We start from the raw sequence: 16,283 nt of genomic DNA, 5'->3' as shown, positions 1-16,283 counted from the left end.
GATTCTTTTACTTCAAATCGAATGCTCTTTTTATCACACTACACTTTCAGTTTTTCAAAGCCTCTCTGCTGCTATCACCTCTCTTAATAACTAACAAAAAATTTTCTCCTTATATACAGAGCCTCCCTCTGCCCCTAATTCCAAACTTCCTTTTCCTTGGATTTTATTATCTCATTATTATCTCACTTCTCACTACCTCTCCAGTCCTTTCATGTAAATGCTTTTGTGAAAAAAATTTGGCGCTGTCTGAGTTGTTTCATAGAACCTTTCACCTCCTTATTTCTCAAAGTATAGATGAGGGGATTCAGCAAAGGGGTGACAACTGTGTAGAACACAGCCACCACCTTGTCAATAGAGAAGCTGGTATCTGGCCGTGTGTAGATAAAGATGCAAGGTCCAAAGAAGAGAGCCACCACAATAAAGTGGGCTGTGCAGGTGGAGAGTGCCTTCTGGCGTCCTTCAGCCGACTGCTTCCGGAGAGAGACCAGGATGACTGTATAGGAAGTCACCAGAGCCAGAAAGCAAACAAGGGAGATGGTTCCACTGTTGGATACAATAAGGGCCCCTGTGAGGTACGTATCTGTACACGCCAGCTTTATAACAGATGGCACATCACAGAAGTAGCTATCAATGATGTTGGGGCCACAGTAGGGCAAGCGGGTAGTCAGAAAGGTTTGCACGAGAGAGTGAATAGTGCCTCCCAGCCAAAGCGCAAAAACAAGCTGCACACACACCTTCATGTTCATCACTGTGGAGTAGTGTAAAGGGGTACAGATAGCCACATAACGGTCATAAGCCATGATAGTCAGCAGAAAGATTTCTGCACAAGCAAAGAGGTGTAGAAAGAAGAGTTGTGCAATGCAAGCATCGAACGAGATGGTCTTTCTCTCCAATAGGAAGCCCTCCAGCATCTTGGGGACTGTGACAGATGAGTGGCAAATGTCAATGAAGGACAAGTTACTGAGAAAAAAGTACATGGGGGTGTGGAGACGTGGGGTGAATATGATGGTGACCACTATGAGGAGATTCCCAAACAGGGTCAGCACATAGGTGATTGAGAATGACACCAAAAATAACATCTCTAACATCCAATCATCTGTAAGTCCCAAGAAGACAAATTCAGTCACTCTGGTTTGGTTGAAACCTTCCATTCATTGAGTCTTTCAAGAGTCCTTGGAAGAAAAGGAGAGTTAATTAATGACAATAGCCCATATTTATATGGCTAACTTTTTAAAAGCTGGACCTAGGATTTCATTAGTATTTAGATGTGTCAATGAGAAGATTCTTTCCAGTGGATATATCACTAAAAGTTCTGCAAATTATAGTCTTAGAGAGTTGCCTGAGGCATCAAGAACTCAAATGATTTGCTCAGGACGTCACAACCAGTATATGTCAGAAGTCTGAAACAAAATTTTATTGTCTTCAAGGTCAATTCTCTAATCACTATGCCACAGTGATTGGGTAATATAAAAGTATTTCTCTTAGCAGGGAATTTTGTTTTTATCCTTTGTAATTCCAAATTTAACATTCTCACAATTATTTAAAAGTTATTTTGAGTTCTTACGAATATGACAGCTTTTTGAGTTCTTACGAATATGACATTAGTATCCTCTTCAAAGTGCCAAAATAAGAGAGTGATATTAGAGATATTTGCTCTACCTCTCACACAGCTCCTTATATTTACCTAGTACCTAAAGTACCTATCTCATATGATCCTTAGGGAAAAAAAAAAACTCTTTGAGGCATGTAGTACAAAAATTATGGGTGAGGAAACAGGCTCAGAGAGGTGGTTACTTGCCTGATGGAAAGCATAACATAACCAAAACTTAGATCAAGGTTCCCAAGTCCCAGATTCATTACTTTTCCATTGCATATTTAACAGTTTCATTTTCTGTTTACTAAGAGACTGACCCTGATTTAGGCACAGCTACCAGATTCTGTTTCCTCATGTGTAAAATAGAGATAATTATAGCCCCACCTTCACAAGGTTATTGAGAGGCATGAGCTTACATTTTAAAATCTTTTTAAAGGTCTTTTTAAAGATTTATCAGTGTTTTCCTCTTCAAAACTTTGGGAAAGTAATAGTGAGTTACTAGTCTTGTTTTAAAGAGGAATAAAATGAGGCTGGAACAGATGACATGGATTGAGGGCATACAACTAATCAATGGCAGAACTAGGATTTGAAACCAGGCTGGTAATACCAGGTCCAGCATTCACTCCACTACAGCACCTTTTTATTGTTTCCTCCTATATAGGAACATCTTGAAGAGAGAAAGAAGAGTTGTTGTTTAATCAATTTTGCAGTTGTGTCCGATTAGACGTGTCCAACACCATTTGAGGTTTTCATGGGAAAGATATTGGAGTGATTTGATATTTCCTTCTCCAGTTCATTTTATGATGAGGAAATTGAGGCAAAGAGTAATTTGCCCAGAGTCACATAGCTAGGAAGCATCTGAGGCTGGATTTTAACTTATGAAGATGAGACTTCCTGATTCCAGGCCTGGTGTTAATCCTCTGTGCCAGTTACCCCAAGAAAGAATAAGTACTAGTTCAAAAGAATGGGCATGAGTTCAAAATCACAACCTCTATGGGCCTTATTTTCCTCAATATAAAATAAGGGAATTAGATTAGATATCCCCTGAACTCCCTCTCTAGGTCGATGACCATTCACAAGTGTAAGTTCATATTGGCCAACACACATATGGACCAACCAAAGTTAAGGGAAAAAGGTTCTCATTGAGTGAAACAAGGTTGCCCACTATCACTATTACTATTCAATATAGTACTAGAAACTCTAGCCTCGGCAATAAGAGCCAAGAAAGAGATTCAAGGAATTAGAGTAGGAAATGAGGAAATCAAATTATCACTTTTCGCAGATGACATGATGGTATACTTAGAGAACCCCAAAGACTCTGCTAAAAAGCTATTAGAAATAATTCAAAATTTTAGCAAAGTTGCAGGATACAAAATAAATCCACATAAATCCTCAGCATTTTTATACATTACTAACACAATCCAACAGCAAGAGATACAAAGAGAAACTCCATTCAAAATAATCGTCGATAGTATAAAATATTTGGGAATATATCTACCAAAGGAGAGTCAGGAATTATATGAGCAAAATTACAAAACACTTGCCACAAAAATAAAGTCAGATTTAAATAACTGGAAAGACATTCAGTGCTCTTGGATAGGCCGAGTGAATATAATTAAGACGACAATACTCCCTAAACTAATCTATCTATTTAGTGCTATACCAATCAGACTCCCAAGAAACTATTTTAATAACCTAGAAAAAATAACAACAGAATTCATATGGAACAACAAAAGGTCGAGAATTTCAAGGGAAGTAATGAAAAAAAATTTAAGTGAAGGTGGTCTAGAACTGTATTATAAAGCAACAGTCACCAAAACCATTTGGTATTGGCTAAGAAATAGACTAGTTGATCAGTGGCATAGGTTAGGTTCACAGGGCAAGATAGTGAATAAAAATAGCAATCTAATCTTTGACAAACCCAAAGATCCCAACTTTTGGGATAAGAATTCATTATTTGACAAAAACTGCTGGGAAAACTGGAAATTAGTATGGCAGAAACTAGGCATGGACCCACATTTAACACCACATACTAAGATTAGATCAAAATGGGTCCAAGATTTAGGCATAAAGAACGAAATCATAATTAAATTGGAGGAACATGGGATGGTTTACCTTTCAGACTTGTGGAGGAGGAAGGAGTTTGTGTCCAAAGGAGAACTAGAGACCATTATTGATCACAAAATAGAAAATTTTGATTACACCAAATTAAAAATTTTCTGCACAAACAAAACTAATGCAAACAAGATTAGAAGGGAAGTAACAAATTGGGAAAACATTTTTACAGTTAAAGGTTCTGATAAAGGCCTCATCTCCAAAATATACAGAGAATTGACTTTAATTTATAAGAAATCAAGCCATTCTCCAATTGATAAATGGTCAAAGGATATGAACAGACAATTTTCAGATGATGAAATTAAAACTATTTCCACTCATATGAAAGAGTGTTTCAAATCACTATTGATCAGAGAAATGCAAATTAAGACAACTCTGAGATATCATTACACACCTGTCAGATTGGCTAAGATGACAGGAACAAATAACGATGAATGTTGGAGGGGCTGTGGGAAAATTGGGACACTGATGCATTGTTGGTGGAGTTGTGAAAGAATCCAACCATTCTGGAGAGCAATCTGGAATTATGCCCAAAAAGTTATCAAAATGTGCATACCCTTTGACCCAGCCATACTACTACTGGGCTTATATCCCAAGGAAATACTAAAGAAGGGAAAGGGACCTGTATGTGCCAAAATGTTTGTGGCAGCCCTTTTCATAGTGGCTAGAAGCTGGAAAATGAATGGATGTCCATCAATTGGAGAATGGTTGGGTAAATTGTGGTATATGAAGGTTATGGAATATTATTGCTCTGTAAGAAATGACCAGCAGGAGGAATACAGAGAGGCTTGGAGAGACTTACATCAACTGATGCTGAGTGAAAGAAGCAGAACTAGGAGATCATTATACACTTCAACAATGATACTGTATGAGGATGTATTCTGATGGAAGTGGATATCTTCAACATAGAGAGGAGCTAATCCAATTCCAATTGATCAATGATGGACAGAATTAGCTACATCCAGAAAAGGAACACTGGGAAATGAGTGTAAACTGTGAGCATTTTTTGTTTTTGTTTTTGTTTTTGTTTTTGTTTTGTTTCTCTTCTCAGATTATTTTTACCTTGTGAATACAATCCTTCCTTTGCAACAACAACAACAACAAAATTCGGTTCTGCACATATATATTGTGCCAAGCATATACTATAAGATATTTAATATGTATGGGAATGCCCGCCATCCAGGGGAGGAGAGGGTGGAAGGAAGGAGGGGAAAAACTTGGAACAGAAGGAAGTACAAGGGATAATGTTGTAAAAAAAAATTACCTATGCATATGTACTGCTAAAGAAAATGTTATAATTATAAAAATTAATTTTAAAAAATGCTTAATAAAAAAGAAAAAAAGAAAAAAAAAGAAAAAACTAGCAAGGTAAATGATAAAAAAAAAAAGGTTCTCATTTACAAAGTAATAGAATTCATGAGAAAAAATTTACTAAAGTAATTTTGTAAATTTAATAATGTGCTAAATGAGTTAAAAAAAATTTTCCTTCTACAAAATGAATAAAAATAGTCAGTGAATATAAAAGACTCTATGTTGCTCCTATTAATTTGCTTTAGAACTCTTAACTACTTGATTTACATTCAGGAAACCTAGGTTTAAATCATGGCTCCACCACTTAATGGGCAATGTCACCATGGACAATTTACTTAATCTTGATGAGCTTCATTTTCTTTCTCTATAATATCAGAATATTAAGAGAGTGTTTGTGAGGAAGGCTCTTGAAACCTTAAAAGTATACTTTGCTGTCCTTCAGCCGTTCAGTCGTATCCAACTCTTTGTGACCCCATGGACCATAGCAAGCCAATACTGTCCTTAGGGTTTTCTTGGCAAAGATAGGTGATTTGCCATTTCTTCTCCTAAAACACACTACATAGATTCATTATTATTGTTTTCTTAGTATTTCCTAATTCATCAAAACATTTTTTACTTATGTTCTTGATGCAAGCTTTCCCCTATATATGAGCAGGTTCTATTTGCCAATTTGAGGATATACCCACCTATATATGAATGGGCCAACATTTATTATAATAAGCAAGAAAGAGATTATTAAGAATAATCAGAGTATCCAGAGACCAGGGAATTGTAAAACATATTTCTTTTTTAAAGTATGTCTTCATCCACACAACTCTAGGGAAAGTCAAAGAGAATGGAAGGTCTTTTTCTTTGGCAACTACTCTCTCAACTCTTATTTCTACTATAAATGACTTTATATAGAAAGTACATGGGTGCTATGATACAAAAATGAGGTAATGTACTTTGAAAAACTTAAAGTCTATAAAAATGTCAATTATTACTATTATTATTGTTGTCAGGTATTATTATTTGTCAGTTTTTACTATTATTATTAGCCTCCAGGCACTAGGTCTCCAATCTAGCGATACCTTCATTCCCTGAATCTTCTTCTCCACCCTTGCAAAGTTCGAATAAAATTTATAGCTCAGTATTGGAATATTAAATGACTAGGCTTCCAGGAAAAAACTTTTAAATTTAATATGCCTTATTGGGACTTTTTTAAATCTAGTTAATCTATAAAGCAATAAATCAAGAAATAATTTATAGCAATTGCTGATGCAAGCCAGGTAGCGTCTGTTCTAGCATATATCCAATACCTCCTTAATATTCCATCAAATCTTGTGCCCCCATACCTTGAGTCACAGTGAGTTACATTGGTTCTGTTCTTTCTTACCACAACATTTCTTCAAAGACTTGAGATAGAGTCATTCTTGACAGAAGGGAAAGTTCAATAGACTTTTGGAGAAGAAAGGTGGAAAAAGAGTATGAGAGCACAGAATGTTTTTGTTACTAATTAAGTTAATGACATGCATTTGCAGATTATAAATAATCTAATTTACAGTTTCTTATAAAATTGCTTTTTATTCTCAAGTAAAAATCAACAAAATAGATATTTAAATGCACAAAGTTTAGAAGTAAATTATAGTTTTAAAAAGTTAAGAGTTAATTTAAAAGGCTATATTTAAAATAAAGGTTAAAGACATTAGTTCAATATGAGGAAGACTTTCTTAACAATTAAACCTCTCTGAATTATTTTTCATTGAAGGAGTTTAAGCATGAGTTGGATGATCACTTGTATATCCTAGATTCAGAGTCAGATTTCCTAAGTCTAATATTTACTAGCAGCATAAGTGTGATCAAGTCATTTAACTTCTCAAGGCCTCAGCTTCTTCGGCTACAAAATAGAAATAATATTATTTCCACTATCTAATGTTTGGGAGTTGTGAGGAAAGTACTTTGAATAAATGTTATATTAATGTGAGCTGATACTGCTATTTTTTTTTGTTATTAAAGGGATAGATAGGAGTTGGAGAAGATGAACTCTAAAGTCTCTTCCACTTCTTATAATACATGATTTAAAAATAAGCAGAACAGCATTATGCTTTGAAATATATTGGATTGGGCAGCTAGGTGGCGCAGTGGATAGAACACCAGCCTTGAATTCAGGAGGACCAGAGTTCAAATCTGGTCTCAGACACTTAACACTTCCTAGCTGTGTGACCCTGGGCAAGTCACTTAACCCTAGCCTCAAAAAAATAAAATAAAATAAAATATATTGGATCAACTCATGCAAAATTATTTTGGGGAAGCAACTTCGTGGAATACAATGAAATTTGGACAGTAGTTTTGGAAGGGACATGAAATAGAATTAATGATTCAAGGTACCTATCAGAATAGAAGGGATGAATGAGAACTGGGTCTTACAAATATAGTCTAGCCAAGGAGCAGCTAGTATCTCAGACACCTACAGCTTTGTCATCAAGAGGAAAATATTATAATTAGACCAATGTAAGTATCCTCATCCTCTCTCTCAATACTGTCCAGCTCAAAAACCCTACCTAGTCCCAGAGGACATTCAGGCAATTGTACTTACCAAAAACTCACTGAATGTACTATGCCAAGGAGATTACAGTCTGCTCCCTTTCCCTATTCCTAGCGTACATTTCTCTAGTTTTATGACTTAGAAAGTTTCTTACTTTGGTTTTCATCACAACTCTGGGAGTAGCTCCTCTCTTGATCCTGGCCAGAATTAGAGGAAGCTTTCTTGGACTAAGAGGAACCTAAAGCTACAACAAAGCTGAGCCCCAATGCTGCAATGTAATTAGAAAAGTGAAAAATTGTGAGTTAAAACCATGAACTTCAGCAACCTTCCACAAACCCTTCAATTTGGGGGGATATTCTCTCTGTGTCATATGATTGTCCAGATGAAGTAAGATGTTTACAGTAAAGAGTTAAGGATAGAATCCATTTAAATTCATTATGATTCTTCAAATTTTTCTTTCTGCAAGAAAAATAACAAATAAAATAATTGGAGTGATCACAGTAGTTATGAGCTATGCATTTGGGGTTTAAAAATAGTAGTAATAATAAGAAATATTTAGAAAATATTTTATGGCCTACAAAGTACATGATTCACAGCAACCCTATTAGATAATTAATGCAAGAATCATTTTCCCCAATTTACATATGAGGATTCTGAGGTCCAGAATATGTAATTTCTCCAGCATCCCATTGCTATTAAGTGTCTGACACAGTATTTAAACTCAGGTCTCCTAGTTCCAAAGCAAGAGTTCTTTATGGTACACTAAATTCAATGATGGGGACAAAAAAAAAAGATCCTATCATGGGGCAAAATAAATGGGAGCTCTCTCCTCATCTCAAAATAATGGCTACTTCACATCCAAAAATTCAGTAGCACATATAAAGTTTTTTGTAAACTCTGAAGTACTATCTAAATATTAAACCACATATCTTTCCCTCAGCACAGAAGAAGCACTCCTCCCCTACTCCTCCATATGTCTTGGATGGCATAGCCCAGTTTGGAGGAGGGACCCAGGGTAGACAGAGCAGGAAAACAGCCAGATCCTGCTACGACTCTCAATTATATAGAATATCCCAGAGCTGGTCTTTGCGTGAAACAAGGACTTCGTAAAGGAATAGTAAGCTCAACTCACTGGAAGGATTCAGAGAAAAAAAATCATTTAAATTGCCTGAGTTCACCCAGCTAAGTAAGTGGCAAAGGCAGCACTTAATTAACCTAAGCCTAACCCCCCCCAACTATGCTGATGTGCACATATGTATATACATTGACTTGTTTATAAAACACGGAATTCAAGGGATTTATATATGATCAATAAATTTATGGATACTTGTAGTTAGATGCTATAATGACTTCTATTTATATTATCCAAATTATTCCTGGCAATGAAAAAGGAAACAAAAAGAGAGGAAACTTGAATTGAAAAGTTTATAAGGTCTATTAGATTTCTGGGCCTAGATTGCTATTTAAACATTCAAATTCTAAAACTACTTTTCCCTCTTTTCTAAGCATGTTATCCACTAGGGCAGCTTAGAGGAGATGAATAAACTGCTGGAGCTAGAGCCACAAAGAGTACAACTACGAGCTAAGAAAATTATCAGCAATGTGACTGAGTAAATTAAAGTCTGTTTCCTCATCTATAAAATGGGAGTTTTAATAATACTTATCTCCCAGAGTTATTTTGAGGATCATATGTAATAATAATTGTAGAACACTTACCACGGTGTCTGGAACTTAGTAAGTACTTTATAAATATTAGCTGTTGTTGTTACCATTATCATTATTATTATAATCATTTTCTAGGGCAACTAGGTAGGGTAGTAGATAGATTGCTGGTCCTGGACTCAGAAAAATGAGTTCAGATCTAGTTTCAAACTCTAATATGCTGGCTAAGTCCCTTCCTCTGTTTCAGTTTCCTGTTCTATAAAATAGATATAATAATAGTATCTACCTCCCAGGCTTGTGGTGAGGAACCAATGAAATAAGATTTGTAAAGAACTTAGTTCAGTGCCTGCCACATAGTAGGCATTATATATGTCAGCTATTCCTAATATCTTCTTTTTCCAATCCACTTAGAGGTACCTTATTCTGCTCCTTATGATGTTCCCTTAAAATAAAACTATTGAATACAGTGTTGGAGCTACATTATATAACATCAATTAGTAAAAAAGTAAAGAAGTAAAGTAAAAGTAAAAATAAAAGTAAAGTTAAAAAGTAAAGAAAACCAAGTAAACTTTGAAAGGAGTAAGAGTTCATCAAATTGTAATTTGAAATTATTTTTGTTCTGAATAATTGAAAGATAATATTGCATAGTGGTTTTGAAACCAGAAACAGTTGTTTCAAACCTTACCTCTGATACATAATGACTAGGTGACTGGACAAACCAGTTAAGCTTTTTGTATTACAGATGACTCCAAGAATCTTAAGTTGCAGAGAAAGGGGAAACAGATATTGATGGAAGAGATCTCTTCATCTGGGGATTCCCTAAAACTCTCAGATTCTCCTTTCTTATAAGAAGTATCCCTTTTCTTTTGGAAAGATTAAATAATTTGTCTCAAGTCATATAGAGTAAGTGGGAGAGCTGAGATTTGACATCAGAGCTAGAAGCACCTTCTACAGCAAATAGCAGGCATCCTGAGCTGCAAATACTACCTGGGCAAATAGTCTTTTTTTGTGATCTACCAGGTTTATGATTAAATATTAAGTTCTTCTAATCCTCTCACAAATATTTTCAAATTTCACAGAAATTTAGAATCAGGAGGAACCTTAGAGTTTATTCCTTCCTATCTAAGGTATAAAAAATCTTTTAAATCTTCAGATGACAGAAGACAATTTTCTTGGCTTAAATTTCCTCCTTTGGAGAACAAGAAATAATCCTATTCATGAGTCTATTATTTTATATATGCTAATGCAAAAGGCAAAGATGAAAACAAGTTTCAAATTCTGGAAGAATAGCACTTCTCATGTGTCCTTCAGAAGAGCCAAACAGCCTTTGCAAATTGATTACTTTCTTCCCCCTCACAACTCCCCAGAAGTGAATGACAATAATCATTATCTGATTTTAAAGTTAAAGGAAGAAAAAATAATGTGGGAAAGCTGCTCCATATTACCAAACCAATCAACCTAACAGCTCCTAAGCCTGTTTGTTATCTTTAAAAAAAAATCATTATTCCTTAATTGAGTATTTGGTTTTCAGGGAAAGAAATATTTATTTTCTCTGATTAAAATAATTGCTGTCCTAACATCATTTACTCACCATCTAGTGCAACAGTCCCTCTGATGATGCAAATTCTCACTTTTTTCCAATTGTTCTAGAAGCTTAAGATATAATATGCATAATTCCTATGACATCAATCTTCCTACAAGTAAATATAAAGTTTAAAAGCTTGAGGATTTTTATCTGCATAATATACGGCTTTTTAAATGATAGCTGCACCACTATAATTGAACTGGCTATCTTTGAATCCCTAGGGTGATTATTAACATTTTCTCTTTCAAATCATTATTCTAACTCACTATCTACAGCAATCATTTATTCAACTGCTCAATCACAGGAGAGCAACTTGCAATCAATAAGTTGCATTGAAAAGGTCCAAGAATCTTGGGTGCCATGATTTGCATGGCATTGCCATTTGCCTTCACCTCATCTAATAGCACTTGCCACACCAGTCTCCAAGTATATTCATATATGAAGTATCATTCATTTCTATTCAAAGTATTGATATGAAAAATATTACCATTGGTATCAAATTGGCCACACAACAATTCCTCGGGCGCTGAAACAATAAGGCATTACATCTCCCTGATGTGCATATAGTATCTAGTCTATAGGATACATTAAAATCAGGAAATGTCTTCCCTATGTTCCAGATAGTCATGGTGGAATAAATTAATGTGTTGTAGGGGAAAGAACTCTGGATTTGTATTCAGAAGAAACTTGAGTTTAAATCCCACCTTTGATATGTATTGTCAACTGTGAAACAACGCATGATACATAATCTCTCCAAGATTCTGGGACTGATCTGTAGAATTAAGATAATAGACATTCAATAAGTATTTATTAAGCACCTACTATTGCCAGACCCTGTGCTAAGCACTAGAAATAGGAAGAAAATAAAAAGCAGTCGCTCCCCTCCAAGGGTTCAAAATCTAATTGTCAATGGTAAAAACAACATATAGAACAACATAAATAACTGAGAGAGCCAGAAATGGAGATAAACAGAAACAGACACAGGGGTCTGTGTGTATGTGTGTGTATATGTATGTGTGTGTATGTGTATGTGTATGTGTATATAAACAAGGAAATAATTGACAGAAGGAAGGTATTAAGAGGGATAGGAAAAGGCTTCTTGAAAAAGATGGAATTTATCTGTCATTGGTTTAGGCAAATATAAAGTCAAAAGTCTTACCTATTTTTATTGTTCTGCTATCTATCATCCCAACTAAATGCAAACTAAATCACAAATCAAATGTTAGTTTTTGAAAGATATACAGAGCAAGGAAATAATATTATTTTGAAAACTCCAATGCAGAACATATAAAATTATTAATTAGGAAAAATATTTGTGAGTTAAGTACTTGTTGCTGAAAGACTGACAGGAATAATAACTGATAGTTAACATTTGTATAGTGCTTTAAGACTTACAAAATGTTTTTACATATATTCTCTCTTTTGATCCTCACAATAACCCTGTAAAGTAGTTGTTGTTATTCTCATTTTATAAATAAATTTTCTGTGTCTGAGGCTGGATTTAAATTCAGGTCTTCCTGAATCTTAAATCCAGTGCTCTAATGGCTGTGCCACCTAACTGCAGAGATAATTAAAATTTCAAGGGTCAGTGAAAATCAAATCAAATTAAAATTATCTTCTCTCTTCCTCTTCCTCCTTCTCATTTTCTTCTTCCTTTTTTTTACTTCTGCCCCTTTCTTCTCCACCTCCTTCCTTTCTTCTTCCTCCTTCTCCTTATTCTACTTCTCTTCCCTTTCCTCTTCATCCTGTCTGTTTTTCACTGTTTCTCTGTCCTCTTCCTCTCTCCTATATCTCCCACCCAAGTTAAACAGTTAGAAAAATGTCAGATAAGTTCAGGGAACTTATGTAGATATGTAGATTTTGACAGTGCAGCCTTCATATATATATATATATATATATATATATATATATATATATATATATATATATATATATATATATATATATATATATATATATATATATTTCAATAGGTTTGTGACCTCATCAAGAAGTTTCAGTTGATAAACTTAGCTTTTTATATTTGCTCTCTGATCCATCTCATAGATGTAAGATACCTCCAAAATATGAAGTATTAAATCAAGTACTGTGTAAATTTTTGTATGGATTTTAGTGTTCAACTCTGTAGAAATAAGTTAATAAAAGTTATAGTCAGTATCACAAAGTTAGAGTCAGAAAAATAATAAAAATAATTATTTTAAGTTTCTTTCTGTTTCCCTGAACTTATCTGACATTTTTTTAGCTTTAGGCTATAGATTTTCCTACCTTCTCTTAATATCTTGACTCTCAAAATCTAAAACTATATATCCCATGATTCTGTGGATAGCTGTAGATAAAGGAAATATCTTTATTTTAATCACCTCTTTTCTTAAAAGTAGCAGGGAAAAGTGCATGTTGCAAAAATATTTATTTCTATGTATTGTTCCCTGCCACTAAGCTAATGTTTGAGACATTTGAGCAAATGAATAAATATTTCCAAGTCTTTCTTCCTCATTTATATATTAAATTCTCAGTTGTTTTCTTTTTTCCTCCTCCTAAGATAATTATTTGAAGTAGAAAGTTCTTCAAGCCTTGTCACTGCATAGATAAGAAACAATTTACTTGGAAATTTGGAGGTTGTTTTTTTCTCATTAATAAACAAACAGGGATACTTATTAATAAATAAATGTATATATTCATTATTCTAAATCTTATAAATAAGCAATGGTATTTTTCAGTTCTTAAGAAGATCTTTACATTTCTATTAGAAGCAAGTCTTTAGCGTCTCATGTCTAGACTTGCTTTATTAACAATCATTAAAAACAAATAGATTACTGACTAAGCAATGTACCAATTAATTCCTTATATTGACCTTATATGTATGTACATTTCAATATAATTTTGACCAGGAAAGCATTTGTATTAGAAAAGGAAGACTTATTTAGATATACATAGATTTCCTTGTACTTTGATTCTGTTAAATTAGCAGTGTTTCTTTTTTTGTTTTTAATTCTTCATTTACCTTGCATTCCTAAGGTTCAGGAGGAGGGGCAGGGAAGGGAAAAGGGGGAAGGTCCTTCATTTTTTGAAATTTTTTTCTCAATTAAAAATTATTAATATTCATTTTTTTACTCTGAGTTCCAAAATCTCTTCTTTCCTTTCTCTCTCCCTTCCCCAGTCCTTGAAAAGGTAAGCAATTTAATATACATTATGCATGTATAATCTTGCAAAACATTTCCACAGTACTCTATTGCAAAAGAAAATACAAACTAAAACCAGATAGATAAATAGATAGATAGATAAACAATGAAAAATTAGGAAAGTAAAAAAGTATTCTTCAATCTTCACTTAGAGTACATCAGTATTCTCTGTAGATGGAAAGCATTGTTCATCATAGATGATTTGGAATTATCTTGGCTCATTGTATTGTTGAGAATAGCTAAGTCATTCACAGTTGTTCATTGTATAAAACTAATGTCCTTGTGTACAATGTTCTCCTGGTTCTGTTCATTTTATTTCCATCAGTTCATGTAAGTCCTCCAAGATTTTCTGAAAGCATCCTATTTGTTGCAAAAGTATTCTATAATAATCATATAATACAATTTGTTCATCCATTCCTTAATTGTTGGTCAACCCTTAATTTCCAATTCTTTGCCACCACAAATACATATTTTTGTACATAAAAGTTCCTTTTTTAAAAAAAAAATGTCTTTGGGATACTTACCTGTTAGGATTACAAGGTGAGAACTCAGGTTGTCTAGACAGTGACAAGGTGAGAACTCAGGTTGTCTGGACAATTACAAGGTGAGAACTCAGGTTGACTTGACAGTTCTCTGGCTCAGACCTTTGGTTCGGGCCTTTAAAGGGAGTTTACACCTTAGGAATTCTAAGAGGAGCAAGTTCATTGGTGGAAGTATTTCCCCACGCCCCACATTGGGCGCTAATCTGTAAAGTTCTTGAATTGTGAGGGTCCAGTTGTCTGCTCAATTATAATCCTTCTCTGGGAGGAGATCTGTAAAATTTTTTCCTCTGTGCGCAGGTTTCTTGGGAGCTCTGAATCTCCTCCAGCTCTTGTCCTTCCCCAAATCAGACTGGTCTCCTTATGCCAGAGTAGATCCTCTCAGACCTAATGCTACCCTTCTTTTATCCTCCCAGAGAATAGGCATGTGAGAACTCAATGGGGTGTGGGGAAATACTTCCACCAATGAACTTGATCCTCTTAGAATTGCTAAAGTGTAAACTCCCTTTAAAGGCCCAAACCAAAGGTCTGAGCCAGAGAACTGTCAAATCAACCTGAGTTCTCACCTTGTCACTGTCCAGACAACCCGAGTTCTCACCTTGAAATCCTAACACTTACCTAGTAGTATGTAAGGGAATAGATGATTATGGTTGACTCAATTTACAACTCCACCAACAATGCATATTTTATACATAGCATTTGTATTTTTCCATATTCCTTACAACACTTGTCATTTTCCTTTTCAGTCATATTAGTCAATCTGATAGGTATAAGGTGTACCTCAAAGTTGTTTCAATTTGCATTTCTCTAATAGCAATTTAGAGAACTGTTTGTATTATTATAGATAGCTTTGATTTCTTCTTCAGAAAACTGCCTGTTTTAAATCCTTTAACCATTTATCAATTGGGAAATAATTCATGTTCTCTTAAATTTGGCTTGATTCTTTATATATTTAAGAAATGAAGCCTTAATCAAAAGAACTTGCTGTAAAAATTGTTTCATAGTTTCTGCTTCCCTTCTAATGATTACTACATTGGTTTTGTTTGGACAAGCTCTTTTAATTTGATGTAATCAAAATTATACATTTTGCATCCCAAAATGTATAGTGGGCCGCAGATAATGGGGGAACTCTGGGAAAGGTATAAACTTACAGTAGGGTGTTTACTCAGTGTGAGTGATGATATAATGGTTCTCTAGTTCACATATACTTAGTGTGATGTAAAGATATAATCAGATTGAGGTATTTAAGGACTGAGAGGACTGGAGATGAGATGTCAAGCTCATGCTCAATCTCAGACTCAAACTCAGACAGACACAGAGGAAACATAGAAGACAGGACAGAAATAGAAATCCTCATGGTGCTCTCCTGCCTTCATCACCCCCCCCCCTCCAAAGACCAAAGTTCATCCAGAGATCCTCCAGAGAGCTAGTCCAGACATTACATTTTGGCATCCAAATGTGGGACACTAAACGTGGGGCCCTAGACACTCAGCAGTTCGGCAGACACAATTGTAAGCTCTGTGGAGAAGTCTCTGTGACCCGGAAATAAGACGAGTACAAAAATAGATCAGCAGGAAATTTTGGTAAGGGCTAAACTAGTCACTTTTATTTTTTAGCTGAAATGGGGCAAATACTAAGAAAAGAGTCTCCCCCACCCTGAGGGGAGTGTGTAGCATGCATAATAAAGTTAATAAAGAAGCAAGATTTGTTGGTAATTTGAAAGCAGATCACAGGTGTCTTAAATATATTAGAATGCACATCTCCTTGGCTCTCT

General features: G+C 34.7%; 1 protein-coding gene across 1 annotated transcript; it reads right to left on the bottom strand.

Annotated features, from left to right (window-relative positions):
* Window positions 1–209: 209 nt before the first annotated feature.
* On the bottom strand, window positions 210–1,151 carry OR4E2 (olfactory receptor family 4 subfamily E member 2). Its single transcript, XM_074285203.1, has one exon. It carries the CDS (start codon window positions 1,149–1,151, stop codon window positions 210–212), a length of 942 nt encoding a protein of 313 aa, XP_074141304.1.
* Window positions 1,152–16,283: the final 15,132 nt, after the last annotated feature.

Source organism: Sminthopsis crassicaudata, chromosome 2 (genome assembly GCF_048593235.1).
Source record: "Sminthopsis crassicaudata isolate SCR6 chromosome 2, ASM4859323v1, whole genome shotgun sequence".
In the NCBI taxonomy this organism is placed as follows: Eukaryota; Metazoa; Chordata; class Mammalia; order Dasyuromorphia; family Dasyuridae; genus Sminthopsis; species Sminthopsis crassicaudata.
This window is presented reverse-complemented; position numbering and strand designations above follow the sequence as displayed.